Here is a 22222-nt window from a genome sequence, read left to right on the forward strand (position 1 = left end):
AGAAAATGCGTGAGGCAGGCCCTGACTTCGCCGGACACTGAAGGTTTAGAGGTTGTGACTTGTTCTGGCTTTTATTTGAAAAGATTTCTTGCGCTGCCATGCAGAGAATAGACTATAGAGGTCAAGGGCAGTTGCAAGAAGACCAGGAAGGAGGCTTGGGACAGGGGGTGGAGCTAAAGTAGCAGCCGGAGCCCTGAGTCTGGAGACAGGGGCGTGGCACACATCACTAGACACATGGTACTTACGGCCACAGCAGATTCGAGCACCTAGGAAATGTGTGCATATACATGAAGAAGAGACAAGGTCCAAAAATGAGCTCTGGGGCCCCCAGATGTGAGGGGACTGGGGGAGAATGGAGACCCTAGAGACCTGTATCCATCCAGGAATCAGGGATGGGGCATGGGGAGTACCGAGTGCCCAGCTGGGGAGGTCCCTGGGGAGCAGGACCAGCACCCAGTGGCCATTGCTGGCACCTAAAAGGGACTGCGGTGCAGAGAGGGTCTCTTTTCAGAGAAGACAAAGGAGTAGGCTAGGCAATGGCGGGGGCAACATCCGTGAGTGGGTGCAGGGGCCAGGGTGGGCCCCGGCCAGCGCGGCCGTGCAGGGGAGCAAGCAGGGCTGCCTCTCCGAGGACCGGAAATGGACGGAGCACGGCAGATCCCAGCTGGGCTGAGACAGGAAGCCGCCAGGCGGGTCTCCCAGCCCCAGCCTGACCTGACCCCCCCCAGACACCTAGGCTGTAACCCTAGGAGTCACGTTCCCTGGAAATTGCTTTTGTGTCTTTTACTTTCAAATTAGCCTATAGCAAAGTGGAGTTTTGGGGGGTTCAGTTCAGTGAATTCCCGTGCTGCACAGAGTGGACCCAGGGCAGCTCCTTCGCCTGCTGGGATGTTTGTGGAGTCCCCACACCAGCTAGGCTGGGGATGGCAGGGCCCGCTCAACAGTCAGAGGCACCCCAGGCGTGTCAGGCACACAGGCAAGAGCCAGCGAGAGACAGCACACCAGGCAGCCAGGGTCTCTGCTGTTGGGGGGCTGTGAGGCCCAAGGGGCCTCCAGGACCCTGCAGATACGGCAACAGCAGTGGAGGCAGAGGAGCCTCCACTGTCAAGAGGCTGGAGAACCAGGGGCCGAGGGGCATGCCTCTGTAAGACACCGGGGGCGGAGATGCCTCTGTGCTTGGCGGGGGCCCTGCACTGCCACCGGAAGGCCAGGGCTGACAAAGCCAAGGCCGAGGATCATCCCGAGCCGCCTTCCATGTGATAGAGCCCTGGGCCATCCAAGGGGAGGTAAAGGAGCAGCAGTGCAGGCTGGGTGCTGGCTGCAGACACAGGCGGAGGTGGTACAAAGGGCAGATATGGCGTCACTGCAGTGTGTGGGTTGTTCGTGGCACTGACAGCCTTGAGGGTGGCAAGGTCCCCTTGGGAGTGGTAGAGATGGAGAGGTGACCTGAGGGACTCCACCCTGGGCCCCTAGGATGCTCCCAGGTTGGGAGAGTAGCTTGAGGAGGCCCGAGGGGAAGAGCACTGTTTCCGCTCAGCCTTGGTCATTCTTTTGGTGGGACATCCTGACGTCGGCTCAAACACCCCATCGAAACACCAGTACCATCGATTTGTTAACAGCCCAGGATGGGAAGGCGGGGAAGCGGGCCCTGCAGGAAGGCCACAAGAGACTTGGGCGGACAGGAGCCCCAAGAGCCCCAGCCATGTGTTTGCACGAGAGGCCCTGGCACCCCTTGTTGGTGGCTGCGTGACTGCTCTGTGCCATGCTCTGTTGACAGGTGGCAAACATCGCAGTGGCAGGGCACTCATTAAAGTGCAGGGAGACTGGAGATGGGTCTCCGCAGGGCTCCGGCCTGATCATGTGACCCAGATCCAAATGAGGGGACGAGCTCAGCCAGAGGAAACGGCATAGCCCGGGTCATCAGATCATTACTGGGAAACTTACCACAAAGGCCCCCAGGGTCAAGGGCAGCAGGATCCAGCTTACTCCCCTTTCTCCACCAGCGCCCCGTAGCTCTCCCACAGTTCTGGAAAGGCCCAAATAATGAGGCCACATCTGCAGGGACTCCAAAAAGTGAATTCTATTTCTTTTCATTAAAAATGTCAAATGATGATCCCCTCAATTTCTGTGTTACCCCTTTCTCAGAAGCCTATCTTGGGAAATTAAGGAACTGAGTACAAATAGTTGGCCATCTGTAATCCAGAAGGTGTGACTTCAGCAAATTCAAAGAAAGTCCTACCCAGACCTAAGATTTGGAGTTAGAAAATTCCCATTTTATGGAGCTCTTTGGCTGATTATTTTTGCACTCGAGTGACTGAGGTGCAACTGGTGTGCACTGACCAGCAGTGACAGTCCTGGTTCAAAGAGACTCCTAGTCACAGTGTGATTCCTGGTCTAAACTAGGAGGCGGCCAACTTTCGTAGAAAGGACCTGAGAGTAGTTATTTTCAGCTTTGGAAGCCCGGTGTCTGTCACAGCTGCCCAACCCTGCCCTATGATCTTGAAGACCGCCATAAGCCATGCAGAAATGAACGGGCCTAGGCGTGGGCCACAGTTTGCCATAGGGAGCTGGCTTCCCCATCTCAGCATGAGGCCCGCTGGCTTGTGCGGGGCGCTGCAGAGCCCTTCCCTATGCCCAGCAGAAGTCGGCTGTCTTCCAGAACCAAGAGGGGGCCCAGGCTGGGGACCAGGAAGGGAACAAAGAGAGGCGACAGCTCTGTGGCTCATAAACCTGGTCGTTTGAGCACGCATCTAAGTGCAGGTGGGACTGAAGAGACGAGGTCTAATTCAGGAGCATGATCTTGTGGGAGGTGCCCGAGCCCAGCTGGGCCGAGGGCCACCATAGCCAGGGATCAGGGCCCCGTGGGCCATCTTCCCTGTGGAGAGTTGTGCGGATCTGAGGTCAGCAAATGCCAGCGGAGCAGCCAGGAAGGAGACGTAGAAAAGGCGGAGTGGAGGCAGGATATGGCGGAGACCAGGGACTAAACGTTACTGGCTTGGAAGGTGAAGGAGGAGAGGAGGTGAGCACCGGGTGGGAAAGGCTGGCACAGCAGGCGGCGCCACAGCGCGAGGTGCCCGCTCTGAGGGCAAGAGCCGCGCAGTGGGAAGGGTCCTGGGAGGGACAGGACACCCGGGCCAGCGGCCCAGCCGCCCGCCAGGAGGCTAGTGCGGAGGCTCGAGGACTGTCTCGCTGCTTCGGGGCATCCGAGCAGGATAGGCCCGCTGGGCGCCAATCAAAAGCGGGGGGGATTTTGCCTCGGATGCCTCCGGGTGGGGGCCCGTCACTCTGAGCAGAGGCCCGGGCCACAGTCTCTGATCGTAGCCAGACGAGTCCCAGGCGGGGAGGTGGGCCTGGGCGTGTGAACGGAGAGGAGGAGGACCAGTGCCAGGCCGGGGCTCTCGGGCACCATGGGGCGGAGGAAGGGGAAATGGAGGAGCCGGGCCAGAGCAGTCCGGGAGGTGGGGGGAGGGCCATGCAGCGGCAGCGGCAGGGAGCCCCGGCTGGCTTCCCAGGTTGAGGGGCAGTCAGCTGTGTCGGGTGGCCCTGAGAGAGCAAATAAGATGGAGACAGAGAAGTGGCCACTGCCCTTAGCAGCAGGCAGACTGATGGCCACGTGGGGCCCGTCATGGTTGCTGCTGGGTACAGTCCCAAGAGCTGGCAGGACAGAGAAGAGATCTCTAGAGTAGCCGTGGAGGGAGACCGGTTCAAGGAAAGATGGCAATGCGACCACAGGTTGGGGACTCTCTCTCAAGAAAGTTCTCGAGAACTTTCTGGGAAGAGAAAGTCGAGAGTCCACTTAGTATCATTCTCCCTTTTTCCAATCATCCTTTTGTCCTACCAAGTTGGAATTTAGATTTGTCAGAGGGCCCGGGGGCCACCTAGGCCAGTCCTCCGCGCTCGCTCCCGGAGCTGGGAGAGGGGAGCTGACAGCTAGGAGTTCCCTGTGTTTATCACGCTTGAGTTCCCGGCTCCTGCACAGGTCAGCCGAGACAAAGCTAGTGCCCTTCCTGCTGCACACGTATCAGTTAGTGAGACACAGACCCAAACCTGAAAACCTTACTGCAGCCACGCAGAGCCCCGGGTGTTCCATTCCAATGGATGGCCATTTCTCAGCGGCAACCTTGTGCTCCTGGTGTGGGTGGAACTTGCCAGCATTAGCCAGCCATTGACCGTGTCCTTCCTTCCTTCTTTCCTTCCCTCATTCCTTCCTTCCTTCTCTCCTTCCTTCTTTCCTTCCGTCCTTCCTTCCTCTCCTCCTCCTTTCCTTCCGTCGGTTCCCCCTCTGTCTCTTCCTGCTCCCACCTCGGGTCCCTGTCCTTGCACCTCCCCCTCCAGATCCGGGTCGTGAAAGCGTTCCGTAGCTCGCTCTATGAAGGCCTGGAGAAACCGGAATCCAAGACCTCCATCCATAACTTCATGGCGACGCCCGAGTTTCTGATCAACGACTACACCCACAACATCCCGCTCATCGACGACACGGACGTGGACGAGAACGAGGAGCGCCTGCGGGCCCCCCCGCCCCCGTCCCCCAACCAGAACAACAACGCCATAGACAGCGGCGTCTACCTGACCACGCACGGCACCAAGTCAGCTACCTCGTCAGTGTTTTCTTCCAGACCCGGGAGCCCGCTCCACAGCGTGGAGACGTCCCTCTGAGGGGCCCGCTCTCAGCACGCGCACGCCGCACGCACGCGCACTCGGCGGGATGGCGCCGGCCTGCGAGGCGAGCTCGGCCAAGGCGGCTGAAGCTGGTGCTCGGACGGAGCCGATCCAACCAAGGCTTCTTACCCGGGGCTGAAGAGGAAGAGGGAGAAAGTAGAGCGTGACAAGAGCTGCGTTTCCCTTTTTTCTATCGAAGCATTTTTTTAACGAACACTACGACTCCACCGGATGTTCGCTGTGGGGGCCGTGCCGCGGGGCAGGGGCCGGTTGCGGTTCAGTGGGAGCTGCTTGGCACCCCCTGAAGAGCAATGGGATCAGTCGGTTCATTCGAAAAGAAGAAACGAGGAAGGCTGCTTCGCAGGCCGGGGAAAGATGCCCCGCCCGGACGGCCCGACGCCGAGCCGCCTGCGGATGCACCTGCTCCACCGCCAAGCACCGCTTCCCCAGGACACATGTGCAGTCCGTATGTGCGTGCGTGCGTAGAGATGAGCGTGCGGATAGACGTATACGTACCTATATGACCAGATGCATATTTAAAGAATAAGGAGCTATTTATCAGCATGATATTTCCATTCCTCTTATCGGGTGTTTTCATTTTGAAATCTCATTATTTATTGTGGCAGGTTTTTTTCAGGGAACCAGACTGCAAGAATATCTTTTTGCTTGCTTGCCCCGCCCCCCGCCCCCACCTTCCGCCCAGCCTCCGTTCTCCATCGGAGCCCTTCCTCCCCTTCACAGTTCCCGGAGATGTTGCTGCCGAGCGTCCCGAGAAGGTCGGGGACAGAGACCTGAGGCCGGAGCAGTTAGAATGGGAACATTTGCACTTTGAGAGTCCTGCCTATGGAGGGGGTAAAAAACACCTTTCAATGGAATTTTTTATTTAAAAGGAAAATACCAAAGTATTGATGAGAATGATCCCCTCCAGTGGGTGGAAAGGGGAGTTTTGCTTTCAGTTTCATTTGATTTAAACTCCAAGTCCTGGATTCTGGCTGGTGGGCTTTCTTTGTCCGCACCCCAACTTCAACAGCAATGAAGCGCCACCCCCTGCCATGCTGCCTTGGGAGAACCCAGAACTCCTGGAGCAAACCCAGGAGAGCCAGGGCCAGAGGTGGGGGGCAGGGAGAGCAGCAAGAATCAGGCAGAAAGTGGCAGAGGAAAGGTACATGACCACAACTAAGAGGTTGTGCTGAGGTGTGGTAGGGTGACTGGGGTAAGTGCTCAGTCACCGCCCACCGAAGCACTGTTCCTACCGGATCTTCTCGTTCAAGGACAACGATGACTGCAAAGGCGTGGATTGTGCATCTGCAGCCACCTACAGTGACATGGGGGAAGCAGGTGCAGGAGCAAAGCCCCTGTGAGCAAGGGCACCTGGTCGCTGGCGCGCCGATCACCCCCGGGGCTCTGTTTCACGCGCGGGGAAGGCTGAGGAGGTCAGCTTCACCGTGCGGCTGAGCACCCGGTCTGCAGGTGGGAGAGCTGGGCCTGGGCTCCCCAGACGGTTCCCTCGGGAGCCTCTCCTTCCAGTGTGGGCACGCCTCGTGCCAAGCCTCAGTTTCCCCTGAACGCACACAGAAAAAGCAGAGATCCCTTTACCTTTCGATTTCACGCGTCTCACGGTCCGCAGACAGGCAGTTCAGGTACGTGTGCCTGTCACTTGGGCCTGGGGCTGAGCCGCTGAGGGCCATCCTCGAGCTGAGGGATGCGGGAAGGAATGGGAGCGACAGGTGTGGATGGGCGGCACCGGCTCGCGTCATGTGCCCCGTCCTACACCCACTGTCACGGGACCGTCTCGCCTCCACCTGCATCTGTGAACACCCAGGTTGACATCCAAAACACGCTCAGTTCCCGTGGTTAGCAGGAACGCCGCGTCACCCCTGAGCGGGAGTAGTCAAGTCTCGGGCCAAGGAATTTCAGTTAGAAGAGAAAATCCCACTTAAAATGCCAGCTACAGATAACTCAAAGCCATCCCTTTATTCCAAAGGGCACATTGAGAATGTTACCCATTTGTAAATTGTTCCCTACCGTCCTTGTTTAAGCAAGAACAAAAAGGGCAACTCAATTTGTTGAGGGTCTGTGTGTTCTTAAACTAGAAATAAAATTGGAACCATTTCAATCAAAGAAGACCAGCTACAATGCGCTGCTCACGGACTTCTCTCATTCTCAGCTGCAGACACATGGGTAGGACTAACGGTCAGTATAGATTTCCAACACCTCACTGCTGCTGTACAAAGTTGCCTGTTGTACGTGTCGACTGTTTAGTCCCTAGGTCGCCTTTCCTCCAGGCGCGGGGCTCTGCTTTCTGTACAGTGTTCAGGCCGAGGGACGTGTGTCATCGGGAAGCCCCTGTCTATAAAGCGTATTATACGGAATGGCTTGGCCAACTGTGTTCAGTTATTAAATATGTTTTACACTTTTATCTGCCTGTTATAAAGATGAACAAAACTTATCTTAATGAGGAAGACCAGATGCATAATAATTTAAAGTCTGTAGTCAAATTTCCTAATTTAAAGAATAGTCCAAAACTTCTGTGTATTAAAAACCAAATGAAAGGCTCCTACAGTCCCAGTCTGGGTAACGTGTGTAATTTATTAGTTTTTGGTGAATTCTCATTTGGAATAAAAACAAAGGGTCTTCATCTGCTTCGCCAGGCCGAGATGAGCCCCAGGAGACACAGAGGCAGAGAAGGTGGCCCTGGGTGCACGGCCACCTTCCCCAATCCTGCTGAGAGGAAGAAAGGGTCGCGTGTCCTGTGGGGTCCGAGGCACTCCTGGCAGAGGTCTGCGTGGTGGCCCTCTGACTGCGTTGACCTAGAGGAGCCTAGCCTGAACATCCAGGCCGGCATCCTCGAAGGAGGGCGAGGGCTGGGAACACCAACCCTAACGTGAGAGTCGGGCGCACAGACAAAATACATACAATATGCAAGTGACCGTTCCAAGCATTTTGAGGCGAACAGCTTAGTGACATGCGGTGCTGTGCAGTCATCCCCCCCTTCCATCTCCGGCACATGTTCCTCTCCCCGGACTGACACAATTCCCCACCCACTCCCCCGGCCCCTGCTGCCCGCCCTCCTTTCTGTCTCCGTGAATCTGAGTTCACATCTCCATGAATCTTAGAGTTACTCTAAGGAACTCACAGAACTGGAATCATCCCATTTCTGTGTGTAACTGGCTGATTTCACTCAGCACAGTGTCCCCGCCACTGATGCATGTTGTAGCCTGTGTCAGAATTTCCTTCCTTTTTGAAGCCAAATAACATTCCATTGAATGCATAGACCACATTTTCTTTAACCATTCATCCACCAACAGACACTTGAGTTGCTTTGACCTCTTGGCTGTTGTGAACACAGGTGTGCAAATATCGGTTTGAGTCCCTGCTTTCAATCCTCTTGGGGCTACACCCAAAAGTAGGATGGTTGGCTCATACGGTAATGCTGTGTTTAACTCTTTGAGGAACCACCAAAGTGTTCTCCATAGTGGTTGTACCGTTTTATACGCCCCCCAGAAGTGCCCGAGCGTTCCAATCACATGGAAAGAAACCCCATTACTTTACTCCTTCCCTTGCTCCATGGGCCCCAGTCCGTTCCTCTGCTCAGTAGGTGCCCTTAAACAGCTGTTGGGGGGATATCTGTGCTTCGCGACCCACCCCTCTGCTGTGCCAACAGAGCCACAAACGCAGCTCTGGTCCCAAATTTGCAAATGACACGGTGACGGAGCCCGGACTACCCACATCTCCTTTCCTTGTGTTTCTATCACTCCACTCCACACATCACCCTTTTAAACTTGGCATTGCCAGCGGGTGCATTTTCCAGAGAAGCTGCCAAGAAAGGAGAAACATGCCTTCTAAGTTCCCTCCCAACCACTAGAGGCCATACTGCTAAAAAAGGCAAAAAGGCAAACAGCAGAAAACAAACAAATAGCAATGAGCCCTTGCTTCATCGACGTGTGAGTCCATCTTGAGCCACAAGGCTCAGCACATCTGGCTTGGGCAGAGTGCCGCGTCGAGAGGGCTGGCACCCTATGCAGAGATGCCGCACCGCCCCAACATCGTGCATTTCTTCTGTCTGTGAGGACTCTTTGCCCCTCCTGTGGTCACATATGGCCCAGGTTCCCGGGGAAAGAACCGGCAGTCAGCCAAGTGAGTTGAGGCGAGGAAGTGCTACGTCACCCATCCGTTCACAAAGCCGCCAGCGTTTCACCACCCAGCAGCACCCTGGGAGCAGAGGTGCATCTCGGGAGCCTGTGGAGGACCCAGTGTGCATTGCCTGGGCTGCTGTAACAAAGTACAGCACGCTGGAGAGACACGTCACTGCAGTCTCTCTTGTCACATGGCCTCTCCCTGCACTTGTCTGTCGCTGTGTCTATTCTCCACTTCTTATGAGGCTACCAGGCACGTTGGATTCGGGCCCACCGTACTCCTGCAGGACCTCATCCGACACTGACAAAGACCCTATTTCCAAGTAGGGACCCATCCCCACATTCCAGGTGTTAGGACGTGAACACATCTTTTGGGGGACACCAGCGGACCTGGGTTGTCCCCCGCTCCCACTGTATAGTTGTTGAGACATGCTCTGGTGGGTGCCTGAGGGGCTCAGTCGGTTAAGCATCTGTCTGACTCTTGATGTCAGCTCAGGTCTTAAGCTCAGGGTCCTGAGTTCGAGTCCTCCATTGGGCTTAAAATAAAAAAGACAGGGGCACCTGGGTGGCTCAGTTGGTTAAGCGGCCAACTTCAGCTCAGGTCATGATCTCACAGTCCATGGGTTCAAGTCCCACGTCGGGCTCTGTGCTGACAGCTCAGCGCCTGGAGCTGCTTCTGATTCTGTGTCTCCCTCTCTCTCTGCCCCTCTCCCACTCACTCTCTGTCTCTCTCTCTCTCTCAAAATAAAATAAAGGCATAAAAAATTTTTTAATAAATAAATAAAGAAGACATGCTCTGGACTGAAAAGCTCTTGGAAGCTTTGGGTTCTCGAAAATCTTACCTCAATCCCTTATTGCTGACTAATCCCTTTCCTTCATCAGGAAAACACAGATGCCTCTGAGTGAGGAGCACGGACAGCACAGGCCCCGCGGCCAGCACACAGGCCCACAAGTGCCCAGGCAGCGCGGGAGGCACACAGTCGGTTCAAGGAATTTTAAAATATAGCAAGCAGCAACCACAGGTCATTTGGGCCAACCTGCTCCAATTACAAAGTGGGAAACTGAGTCCCACAGAGGGAAACTTGCCGGCTACAGAGGCGTCACAAAAGGACACCTAGCACTACAACCAGTCCGGAGAGCCTGCCGTTGGCCGCAGCAGCCCAGAGCCACGGAGCCTCGCTCTCCCAGTTCAGGCGGCTGTTCGCCAGGGCTGGGGACAGTCACTCAAACAGCCTGAGGGAGCAGCGTCCAACTACACTCCCTTCTTTCTGGTAAGTCCTGGCCAGGGGGGTGGGGGGAGAAACAGAAGGAACAGGTGCAGATGGAGAGAACTCTCTAGAGGCTTCTACCGTACCCTCTACTTAGCCCTCCCATCCAGAGCAGGGGGTTCTGTTTTCCGAGAGCTGAGAAAATGAGGAGGCACATCTGGGAGGGTGGGGGCAGCTGCCTCGCTGGAGGCTAAACCTTGAGATCCAAAGATTTCCAAAGAAATCGAAGCTTCTCCAAGAGCTTGTGATCTTGTCAGGGGAGAGAAGACGGAGAACCCGCAAGAGAAACATCCATCACCGAGTTCTATTCAAATCCACAGTAAGTGCTGGCTGAGGGCAGCGCCCGGTCAGTGCCAGACACGCAAGCCTGGGATATGGGAGGGTGGTGCCTGGGCCCAGCCTGCGGGGATGATCATGACTCGATAGGGAGAAGGGGCTTCTTCAAGAGCGGAAGATAGAGAGGACCCGCGAGAGCGACAGCTGCTCACAGAGGCCTGCCGGCTGTCCCCTCACTGCCCCTCCGTGCTGAGCCACAGCCCCGTACCCTGAGCCTGGGCCCCAACCCCTAGGTGTCACCTAGGGAATGGACATGGTGGAAAAGTGGAAGACAAGTACCACAGCTGCTTAGTAAACTCCCGCCTCGCTGCCTGACTGGTCAGCAGTGTGAGCCCTCCCCGTGTCTCCACCAGACAAGAGCTCCGAGGCACCCTGGGCAGTCCCGCCAGCTCCCACGCCTGTGGGCGCCAGACGACATGGCAGCCACTATCCAGAGCCCATGCTCTGCTGGCGAGAACATCTCCAAGGCAGGAAGGCACCTGGGGCAGCCCCACCACTGTGTGTCAGGCCCCACGGGAATCCCCACGGGAGAGGCACCTAGACTGCACCCAAAGGCAGTTCTTTGAGACTCTCTGTGCAGAGTCCTTGACTTGACATTTAAAAAGAACACACATGAATTACTTTCTACTTACCTTTTGGTCAGATCTGGGATTTTTGAACCCCAATGATACTCCTTAACCTTCCTTCCCACAAGTAATGCTCACTCACTGAGCAGGACAATTGCCAAGCTCTGCGTGTGTCCCAGTGGAGGAGTGAGGACATGTGGACTCCTTCAGGGGACGCCACCGTGGCATGAGGACACGCCGGATATCATGCCATCAGAAAGCGATGGACCCGCTGCCCCAAGGACACCACAGGAGCACGAGGGGCAGTTCCGCATTTTAGGGGAAACTGAGGTTGGATGGCACCCATCAAAAGCCCTGAGCAGCACAGGCCGTAGAACAAAGACGGGACATCTCATTTGGTTTGTATCATCTTTTATTACACAAAATATAATTCCATCTATGTCGCACATTCATACTTTCTATAAATCTGGCTTTTAAAAAATCCCCAAGGGTACAGTCTCATCTGTTCTTTGATTTTTCCTTCCAATGATGTCACGGCTCAACTGCAGTTGGTGCCCTCTCAAGGGACAGAGCAGACAGGGACGCCTTGCGGGCCCGTCCCCTGGCCCACTCGGCCTGCCCGCACGACTGCGGCTCCCGCGCGGCCCCATCGCCGTCTGGACCGCAGCTGCCAGGGACAGTCAAAGCATGAGAGCCCCAGTGGCAGCACGTCATCGCCTTCGCCCGCCTGTCTCCAGAAGCACAAAACCAGTCCTCCCGGCTGGTCCTCTGGGGACCAGCTGTCACAGCCATGTGGTGGTGCTGTCCCCAGGCAGCCGAGCATCCCGGGCTTCTCTGTGGGCAGGCCTGGACCAGGGCCTTAGGGGATCTCTGTGTCCATGGTATAAATCTGAATGAGATCAGACACAATGTTATCAATGATTGGCTTGGTAAGGTCGTCACTAAACACCTAGAAAGGAGAAGGAAAACAGGTTCTGGTTAGACCCCCTCTGCGGCAAACCAGGGGCCCTCCAGAAAGCGCGGAATCACACTGCACAGGGACTTGGTATCACAAATAACGGCGGCTCTCTGCAAAGCCAGTTTACTTCTAGCCTGCCACGGTTGATCACAAAGCAGAGAACATTCCAGATGGAAGGGGCCTTGGTGATCATCCAGCCCAGAGAGGACAGGGAGTTCCTGCCCAAGCGGGGCCAGGAGTTCTTTTCCAGAAGTTAGCAGGCTAGATCACCCAAAGCCCGCTCCACCGGGGGCTGGTCCCTGGAGACCACCTGGAGCAGGGGGCCTGGGGCCCAAACCAAGAGGAGTGTGCAGCTCAGGGCTAATGGTGTATGTTCCCAAGGAATTTCTGACCCTTGCCCGGCCCCTGGGAAAGGACTTCTAGGTCCCTGGCACGTCCTGCCTGATGAGAGGGTCTCAGTTTCCCTGAGGGCCCTGCCGGGCGACTACGCCAGGAGTGTAATAATTCCTGGGGGGGGGGGGGGGCCCGGCTTCACATCTGGGAGGCAGAGACTGAGGATTCGAGGTCGGCCGTGTGGAAGCCCCGGGCCCACAGGACTGACCCCCACTAAAGTCCCCCGGCACCAGCGCTCAGGGAAGCTTCCCCGGCGGTGTCCCACCCCCCGCCCCACGCGCGACGTCACGGGTCACCGCAGGACCACACGGCCCCACGACCCCGCCGGCCAGGGACCTGGAAGCTCACTGCCGGTGTCTCCCGGACCCTGCCCTACGCCCCTTTTGTCCTCGCTGATTCCAGCCTGGATCCTCTCACTGTCGTTAGCCGTGTCAGCCAAACCGCGAGTACGACGGCCCTGCTGCGTTCCCGGCCCGCCTGGGGAGGCATGGAGCCCCAGGGTGCTCTCGGGATCCCCTGATGACATGGCAAGTGAGAGGCAAAACAAGGAGACCTTGGTTTGATGCTGTGGCCCACCTTGCTCCCAGACGTTGCTGCCCGGGGAACCAAAGTGCCAAGGTTAAGACTTTGAGCCACACCAAGGCCAAAACTAGACCTGAGTCTACCCTCTCCAGAGCCCCCAGAGAAGGCTCGGACCTTCCACAAGCTACCACCACAGCTAGGAAACAGTGACCTGAAAATCCCCTAAGCTCTGGCTCATCAAGACTGGCCATTTCACCCGAGACTCTGGGTAGGAAATTAACGCTTCAGAAATACGGGCTTGGGCTTGCTCGCCATTCACCACCTGTGCGTTCCTAGAGACCCCCCCCCAAGCCGAGAGAGACTTAAAAAGTAGTCCCGAGCCAGAAGCAGGAAGCAGTCCAGACACGATGTCTGGAATCAGCATTAGCAAGGCCAGAGACTCTGCCACGGCTGGAGCGTCGCTGCCCTGTCCACCAGCGGCCCAACATGGCGTGGCACCGAGGCCTGCCTGAAAACTGCCACACTCCACTGCGGGCAGGCTGCTGGGGGAGAAGCGCATCGGGCTCGACCACGTGTCCCGACCAGTGTGGCGAAGCCCCAGCGCCCGGGAGACAAGTGATCACAGACAGGCGGTTACTGCAAGAAGGGCGGTGGCGAGCATGCGAGGAGGAGACGTGCTTCCCGCTTGGCCGTCGGCGTCCCGGGACCGCGCAGGTGGGCACGTCATCCGCAGCCGCTGATCATTGGGCACCTGGTCCTTGCACGTCGCGAGCCCAGAGGGCAGCTTCGGATGCTCCTGAGACTTGTGGCTCAGGGCCACACAGAAGAGGTAGAGAGCCAAGTGAACAGGGGTGCACCACCCCGCTCTTTCCCGGCACCCTTCTCTGGTGAGGGCCATGCATTGGAGCCAGAGACAGTGAGGTGGCACCCAGTGAAGGTCAGAAGCAAGTGAAAAGAAAGGCGAGAAGAAAGGAAGACACAGACAGAGGCAAGCGAGACAACGGGAAACAAGCGATGGCTTCGCAGGTCCAAGCAGCCAAGACATGGGCGCTGCCGTGCCCGCCAGGTGCCCTCAGTGAGCCGGGCCAGGAAGTGTCAGCCCCATCTGCTACCCCCCGACGCCATCCGAGCAGGGATACCATGGTCACATGATCCCCGAGAAGCCCCAGCATGGAGCAATACTTGCTGTCTACGCAGATGCCCCTGCGACCCCGTGCTGCCAGAGGAGGACTACAGACATGTGTGTTCAAGGCTGCATGAGCACCTACTATGTGCTGGGTCTGGACACTGCACATAGGGCCGTGAGCAAAGCAGACGAGATCCCTGCGCACCAGGCACTCACGATGCAGTTGGGAGGGGGTGGGGGCTTCCACAGGCAATAGAACAAAAAGCAGGAAAAGCTGGGGGTCCAGGGAGGGCACGCAGGCTGGGGGAGGAGCTTCAGGAAAGGAGAGGCACCATCTGAGCCAGGAACGGAGGGGCACCAGGAGCACGCAGGAAGGCACCCAGGTGGCACCCTCTGTGCAGGAAACAGATGACACATCTTAGAAGATTTCTGGCCACCAGGGGTTTTGCAGGAGATGATCGCTTTGGTCACCAAAAACACTGCTTGCAGAGAACTCACACAGGGCAATGCCAGACACCGAGGTGTTATGACAAAGGAGCAGCAAACTTCAAGTACAGGAAAGGAAAAACCGCAAAGCATCTCCAAATCGCATTGCGGGGAACGGTGGGGGCGACTCAGGGAGCTCGATGGGGCTGCAGAAGTCTTTGAGGGCAGCCCTCCCCACAGACGCGCTGTCTACACACCACACTGTGGATTCGGCAGCAAATCTTCCCACTACCAGGCTCCTTGTCCACCCTCTAGCCATCCACCCACCCATCCGCCCATCTGTCATCTCTCACCTATCTATCATCAACTCATCTCTTTAGGGGACCCGCTATCACTTCTCCTGATGTAAATCCAAGTGTAGTAAGCCCTGATCTATGGCAAGCTCCCACTCAATCCAATAAAAGTGCTTTGTTGAACAAAGTGGCTCTCAACTGGGGGCTACCCCTACCCCGGGACGCCTGGTACCGTCCGGACACATTTCTGGTTGCCATGACTGGGGCGGGGGATGCTCCTGGCACCTTAAGGGGAGCACCAGATGGTACCGCCACAGAGAGTGACCCTGGCCCAAGTGTCTACTTGGCACTTGGCAAGAGTGCCAAAGTGGAGAGACTCTGCCTTAGACTGTCGTGACGGGCCACGTTCCAGCTTCAGTAGCCCTCGGCAGCCCGTATCTGCCTTCAGAGACAATTACTACAAAGAAACATGGACACCCGGGTACCAGGCCTCCCGAAAGTTCTCAGGCAAAGGAAACATGCCAGCCTTCTCAGCAGTCAGCTCACCTGCCACCACGGCTTCTCAGCCTCGGCCTCGGCGGGCACCTCGACCCCATAGGCCTGCAGGGCCAGGTGGAGCACCGCGACGGCTATGTGCTGAGCCCGGAACCGGAGGCACAGCCCCCCGTGGTAGCTGTCCCGCAGCAGGGCCCAGGCGGTGACGGAAATGGGGGTCCGTTGCCAGCTGTAACGATTCAGCCAGTTCTTGAGGGAAATCAGGTAGTGGAGCAGGTACTGCAAAGACACAGCAGTCAGCCGATCGGCCTTCAGAGCGCCGGGCCTGAGGCCCCGGACTGCTCGCCGTGAGGCGCTGTGGTGCCCACGCCCACCAGCCGCCCTCCCCCGAATCTGTCTCGAGGTACATCAGACACAAATTGGATCGAGTCATCCCTCTGCTCAAGCCCTCTGACAGCTAGCTCCCTGTGTCACTTAGAGAAAAGACCCAGTGGGGGTGTCTGGGTGGCTCGCTCAGTTGAGAATCCGACTCTTGATCTCAGCTTGAGTCTTGACCTCAGGGTTTTGAGTTCAAGCCCCAAGTTGGGCTCCACACTGGGTGTGAAGCCTGCTTTAAAAAAAAAAGAAAAGGAAAGAAAAGAAGAAAGGAAAAAGCCCCAGGATCTTCCATTGGCCCCCAAGCGGTGCCCGCTCTGCCCTGCCCTGCCCCACCCCCTAACATGTCCGAACAGGCCAAGCTCACCGCCCTCATGGCCTTGGCATTCGCCGCTCCCTCTGCCTGAAATCAACTCTCCCCACTGACCCAGTCCCCAGGTGCACACTCACTAGCAACTCCTGGCCCAGCTCCTGGAACCCGCCTGGGCCGCTCTCGACGGCCACCCTTCCCACAGTCCGTCTCCATCCCAGGCCCCTGCAGTCATTGTTGGAAATCATCTGGCATATCCCCCTGCCCAACTCAGCCCAAGCGCCAGGAATTGCGTCCTTTTCTTCCGGTCAGAACATTGCATCAGCTGGGCGCTGCCCGGAGACAGGATGCTGCTTTCAGGACTAAAACTAGTGACGGGGCTTCCCAGCAGCACTGCCCTTGGCTGTAAACTCTTAATGACTCCTCGGCTCCGCCGCCTGTCGGCTCTCGCTCTGCGAAGGCAGCCGCTTTGCTGGAACCGCCCGGATCTGCAGACACACCGAGGGGCCCGCTCCACGGACGTGGACACACAGGCGCAGGCGCCCGCAAGCCACAGAACCGGGGGCTCATCTGCTGCCTTACACCCCGTCCCAACCTGATGGAAGGCCGAGGCCGCTCCCCTCCCCGCCAACCCCCTTGGCTGGTGCCATTCGTCCTCAGACTTGGTGCCACGACTGCCCCCACAGAGCCCGAGCAGCTCCTGCCTTTTGTCTGCTTTGGGCCACCAAATCAAAAACACGACTGTTTCAAAATCTTCACCAGGGCTCTCCGGAATCTGAAAGGCAGTTCGGAAGGGGGGCGGAGGGCAGAGATTATAAAAACCCCTGGCGGTGATGCGGTTGTTTGTATAGTTAACCGGGGCGGTAGGCAGATGAAGGCCCACAGGTCGAAACTGTGTAGCACCATGCAGTACAAGTAACAAGCAAGCGACAGCCTGAAGGCCCTGCCGATACACTGACTGCAGCGTTACAATGTTTCCACTCGGCGACAGTGGGCATTTGAGACAACTGAGTCTCCATCTCAAATAGGATCTCTGTGTTACTTCCTCCGACTGCTTGCAAATCTACAATTGCCTCAATGAAAATTTCAGTTAGTTTTTAGAAGGTTTTTAATATGTATTTACTTTTGAGAGAGAAAGAGACAGAGAGAGGGAGACATGGAATCCAAAGCAGGCTCCAGGCTCCGAGCCGTCGGCACAGAGCCTGACACGGGGCTCAAACCCACAAACCGCGAGATCATGACCTGAGCCAAAGTCAGACACTTAACCGACTGAGCCACCCGGGCGCCCCAATAAAAATGTCAGTTAGAAAAAAGACAAAATCCCATTCACAACCCATGTCACAACACCCCTGTCCCGACCCCCCACTGCCCCACATGCGTCCCTGCAGGCCACCCTTCCGAGCTGCCCACATGGGGGCCTGGGCCCCAAAGTGCCACATCCAAGTACTCGAATGGTTTTACACAGTCCTGTGGGGTCTTGCGTGCTCCTAGCAGTTCAAAGTGTGCCCCTCAACTTTGTGACTCCCTTGTCCTGTGGGTCTCTAAGCACAGCTGAGCAGGATGCGGGCTGCGCAGCAGCGCGTCTCAGGAGCAGGGACCGGGGGAGGTCACAAAAGCAGCCCCGCTTCCCCATGGCTCACTGGGCACACATCTATGTGGGCCACGGGAACTGTGAGGGCGTCACAGAGCCACATGGATCCTGGGTCGTGGCCTTGGCCAAGCAGGCAGAAAGGCAGACGCTGAAATGAGAACTGCCGGAGAAAACCCAGAAAGCGGAACTAGAGAGGCCACCAAGCCAGTCACCGTGCGGCCGGGGGCCCCAGGGCCGAGCTGTGGCTCCACTCTGCCTCACACACCCGACATGTCCTGGAGGGTTCGGTGGGTGCGCTTCCAGGATAAAAAAGGAAAATCCGCTCGTGCCTCCAGAAACGGGCGCCGCTCCCCCAGCGCGTACCTTGTGTGGGTGCTGGAAGGAGACGTGGAAGCGCAGGACTCTCAGCAGGAGGAGCTCACACTGCACTATGCTGTCCCGCAGCGCCCAGAAGTGAGAGTCCAGCTCCAAGGGTTCGCTGTCCGGGTGGAAGTACCTGCACGGAGAGACAGCGATGGTGCCCTGAGGAGCCCCCCGGGTCCCGGGCGTCCAGATACACACCGCAGCGTTCTCCGGCCATCCTACTTATGTTTCGTTGTTGTTGTTTTTCCAAGAGAGACACAGAGCACGAGCGGGGTTGACACAGAGAGCGAGGGAGACGCAGAATCCGAACCGGGCTCCAGGCTCCGAGCTGTCCGTACACAACCCGATGCGGGCCTTGAACTCAGGGACTGTGAGACCATGACCTGAGCCAAAGTCGGCTGCTTAACGGACTGAGCCCCCCAGGCGCCCCTCCTACTTATGGTTTTAGAAGTCACCCTTCACTTGCACGTCTAGGACACAGCGTGAACGCAGAAACTGGCAAACAAAAGCAGCCAGCTGCTGGCGTTAGCCCCACAGGCTGTCCCGTACCACTTGGGAAGATGTTAAGTGCAAAGACGAGCTCTTTGCCGCTGCTCTAGAGGAACCAGAAGCTCTGGACCGACCACTTCCTGTTACAGTCAGCCTAGCGTCAGGGACAGCCTTTACCACCTGTGGTGGCAAGGCCCAGGGCTCTGCCTCTGGGCCCAAGGAAGGTGTTTAAATGTCCCGTGGGGATGTGGTGTGCAGAGGAACACATGTATGTCAGCTGTATGTTTCCAGACCGTCTTTCCTTTGTTCCAGATCCTATTGTCCTTATGTACACCATATACATCCACGACACTCCCGCCTACGCATGATCACCAAGATGTGGGACTCACACTCAAGTGATCAAAATTCTCTGCCAATGACTCAGCCTTCCTAGCTCCCCACTCACTGTCCAACCTCCCCACAGAATACCCCCCGCCGGGTGCCATGTCTAATTAGCGATCTACACGATTTCCCCTCTGCCAGTCCTCCCTGCTGGGGACCTGGCAATTACAGGTGGACTCTGACGGCCCTCCCTTGGTGCCCTCTCCTGTTTTCCTCTTAATCTTGGGCAGTACGCTGTGAACTTGTGCTTAGGGGGTAAGGAGGGCTTTTTCTGTCCACTGTTTATTAAAAGAGAAGCAGCACAAAACCATTTTCTTTCCTGATCATTAGTTTCTAGAAAGGTTATGCCATACTGATAGTCAGGAACCTTCCATAAATTGCTTTCTCCCGGGCCCCCTGGGTCTCAGTGCGCAGAGGTGCCTCCCGCAGAACACAGTGCCCACCCGAGGGCAAGAGATGCTTGTTAGCGACTCTGACTTGGTTTCTCATACTATCTAACTAAAATAATTGCCCAGCTCGGTCCATGCCCACTTCCTGCACGGGAAGGTCCCGTGGGTCCCATACAACACAACTGGTTTGATCCATCCTGTCCAAAACTCCAGACAAATCTTCTCTGACACATCTCTCCAAAATCCCTGTGCTCTAGCCATGTCCCCCGGCCGATGACACTGAGGCCTCCCCTTACCCAGCTCCTCTGCACTCTTTCTGGTCTGAGAGATCCCTTAGTCTGGCCTCACTTTCTCTCCCACTGACCCCCGTGGCCTTCCAACACCAGGCTCATTCCTGCTTTTCTTACTAGTGCTTCTTGGCCCGATTCGAGACCCGTCTCTGCCACCCCCACCCCATGCTGCCTTCTGAGCTCGACAGCTGGCACCTGGAGGACCATTTGGGTGGACACCAGTGAGTCCTCCCAAATGCATGGGCTTGGAAGCCATTACCTGTTGGACACGTTGATGATGTCACGAGTGCGCAGGTGCTGTTCCTCCACTTTGCCGGCCAAGTAAAGGGAAGACATGGCGACCAAGTAGGGGTCATAGGCGTCCAGGTTGATCTCACAGAAGAACTTATGGTAAATGGTACAAGCAGTGGCAATGGCAATGGACTGCATCCCGAGCTTGACACCTACCAAGAGAAAGCAGGTAGGAGAGGACTTTGAATCCAGGGCTCACCCTCTACTGAAGTAATGGAGGCACGAGGTTGGCCGGGAGGGTGTGCGCCCCCTGCTCAGACAAGACCGAGGCCCTCCAGCCTAGCTGGCTGAGTCTGCTGGGCGTTCACTAGGCCCTTGACCTGAGGAGTTTTGAGCCACGCTTCTCAGATTCTAATGAGCTAGCCAGCCTCCGGGGGTGGTGCTCCAATGCAGTGTCCCCCTCGTCCTACTTCCACCAAGTCCCCCACCGCCCCGCCACTGGCACACGCGAGGCACACCCAAGCTTCAGATCAGACTAGTCGTCACTTAGCACTTGGCCTAGCAGCTGCTGCGCAACATCATGGATGGGGCCACACCCTGCGCTGTGTCTGTTTCTACCTTCGCGAGCATTTAACTAGAGGTCCCCTCCGCACCCACGGCTCACCTAACAAAAATCCAGCCAAGATGACAGCAGGTGAAAAAGGCCTCTGAGCATCAAACAGATACCACAAAGTCCCAGTGTTGCAACTAAAGATTATACTCAGCCCTGGTTTCCTTGTCTGAAAGTTAAAAAAGGCGTAACGCCAGCAGGGTGACTGTCAAAGCAGAGCAGGGAAAATGGCAGCACCTATGACCACAGACAGGCACCAGGGAAGAACGCTGACACACTGAAAAGGGAATCGAACTCAAAAACCGCAAAACGTGCTGGTTTGATCTGGGGGTTCAAGCCCATCCCCCACCCCACCTCTGGACAGCTCCTAAGGACATCACAGCACTGGGTCCCAGAACCAGTATAAATTCACAATGACCAGCGTTAACAGGAGAAGGTGAAATGACATCCAACAGCCCGAAAGAAGGTAGGGAACAACCAACAATCATGAAGACCGCGTTCTCTGTCACCTGAGATGCAGGAGTTCACGGGGACTACTGTAACAAATCATCCAGAGTCAGTGGCTTGAAACAACATACATTGTTTCTCTTATGATCCTTGTGGTCAGAAGTCTGAAATGAGTCTCAAGGCGGCCCAATTCAAGGTGTCAGCAGCGGGGGTTTTTTCTAGAGCCACGAGGGGAGAATGCTTCCTGGCTCTTTCCAGCTTCTAGAGGTGTCTGCAATCTTTGGCTCACGGCCCCTTCCATGTCCAAAGCCAGGTGCAGCATCTTCTGACTACGGGCCCGTCATTACCTGGGCTACTTGGGCTGTCACTTCTGCCTCTGACGTTAAGGATGTGATGGGTGTGATTATCTTGGGCCTAGTGGATAATCTAGGCTAGTTCCCCCATGTGGAGATGCTTAGTTCCACCCAAAAATCTCCTTTCTCCATGAGATAACAGTCCCAGGCTCTCGGGATTAGGATGGGGTCATCTATGGAGGACCAGTATTTGGCCTCACGCAATGGGCAAGGGCATGTTCAATACGCTGTATAAAGAAGTCCTTTGAGAGTGGTACCTACCTATAAGAGTTTTCAGCATTTCAAGATTTAAACTTCTCTTACATAGACAGTTCCTGCACGGGACCCCTCGCTCCTGGAGATGTCGGATAAGGTGCACATGACCCTCCAAGTCTTGTTTATTTTCTTTAATTTTTAATGTTTATTTTTGAGAGTGAGAGGAAGGGGAGAGAGACAGGGAGGATCAGAGAGAGGGGAGGAGACACAGAATCGAAAGACAGGCTCCAGGCTCTGAGCTGTCAGCACAGAGCCAGATGCGGGGCTCCAACTCACAAACCACGAGATCACTTAACCGACTGAGCCACCCAGGTGCCTCCTCTCCAAATCTTGTTTTATGTAGTAAATCCTCAACCGGGAGCTGGCTTCCCTGGTTTTTACATGGACCCTCAAAGCAGATGCACAGCAGCATACGAGCGGTCACTGCCATCCTCCTTTATACGTCGTACAACTCTTCCTCGAAATTAAATGTACAAATCATTGGGCTTAACTGTCCCGCATCATTTCCCCAGGCTGTGCTGACCTTGACTTGATAGCGGACCACCCAAACCCGTTTCCGGCAGAGCGCACACAAAGTAACAAAGATCGGAAATAAAGTGTCTGCCAGCCGAGCAAGATACTATTGCCCGACATTGAAACAATGTTTCTGCAGGAACCTCATTCGCTTCATTGTCTCGCCTCAGGGGCAGCGCGCCCGACAGCCGTGTGGACACCCCGGCGGGGCTCGCCACGCGAGCGGCTCCCTGGGTCCCCAGTGTGACGGGACGTCGCCCACAAGGCTCGTCAGGAGCGTCACCAACAGCTGCGCCGAAAGCCCGCACGCTACCAAGTTCGCGGGCAGACAGGGCTGGAGCCGCGGCAGGCCGCCGGGTCGGGGGGCACCCCGACGGGGCCCCCCTCTGGCCGGGGCCGGCCCCTTTCCACGCCCTCTCCGAGGGCCCGCGCGCCAGCCCGACACAC

General features: G+C 56.5%; 2 protein-coding genes across 4 annotated transcripts in view; one reads left to right on the forward strand and one right to left on the reverse strand.

The window, feature by feature from the left end:
• ATP2B3 (ATPase plasma membrane Ca2+ transporting 3) overlaps positions 1–7227 on the forward strand; it is a 45390-nt gene extending 38163 nt beyond the window's left edge. For 2 of the 3 annotated variants that reach the window (XM_029930077.1, XM_029930078.1), the window contains one exon: positions 4336–7227. In XM_029930077.1, coding sequence (XP_029785937.1) covers positions 4336–4656 — 321 coding nt within the window. In that variant the 3' untranslated portion in view covers positions 4657–7227. The remainder of the gene's footprint in view (positions 1–4335) is intronic. The other variant, XM_029930080.1, reaches the window with a different exon arrangement.
• A 4132-nt stretch (positions 7228–11359) lies between these two features.
• CCNQ (cyclin Q) overlaps positions 11360–22222 on the reverse strand; it is an 11245-nt gene continuing 382 nt past the window's right edge. The window contains exons 2-5 of the mRNA XM_029930556.1: positions 19626–19809; positions 17818–17950; positions 15230–15457; positions 11360–11914 (exon numbers count right to left, since the gene is read on the reverse strand). Of these exons, the coding sequence (XP_029786416.1) occupies positions 11825–11914; positions 15230–15457; positions 17818–17950; positions 19626–19795 (621 nt within the window). The 5' untranslated portion in view covers positions 19796–19809 and the 3' untranslated portion in view covers positions 11360–11824. The remainder of the gene's footprint in view (positions 11915–15229; positions 15458–17817; positions 17951–19625; positions 19810–22222) is intronic.

This window comes from Suricata suricatta, chromosome X (assembly GCF_006229205.1).
Source record: "Suricata suricatta isolate VVHF042 chromosome X, meerkat_22Aug2017_6uvM2_HiC, whole genome shotgun sequence".
Classification (NCBI taxonomy): Eukaryota; Metazoa; Chordata; class Mammalia; order Carnivora; family Herpestidae; genus Suricata; species Suricata suricatta.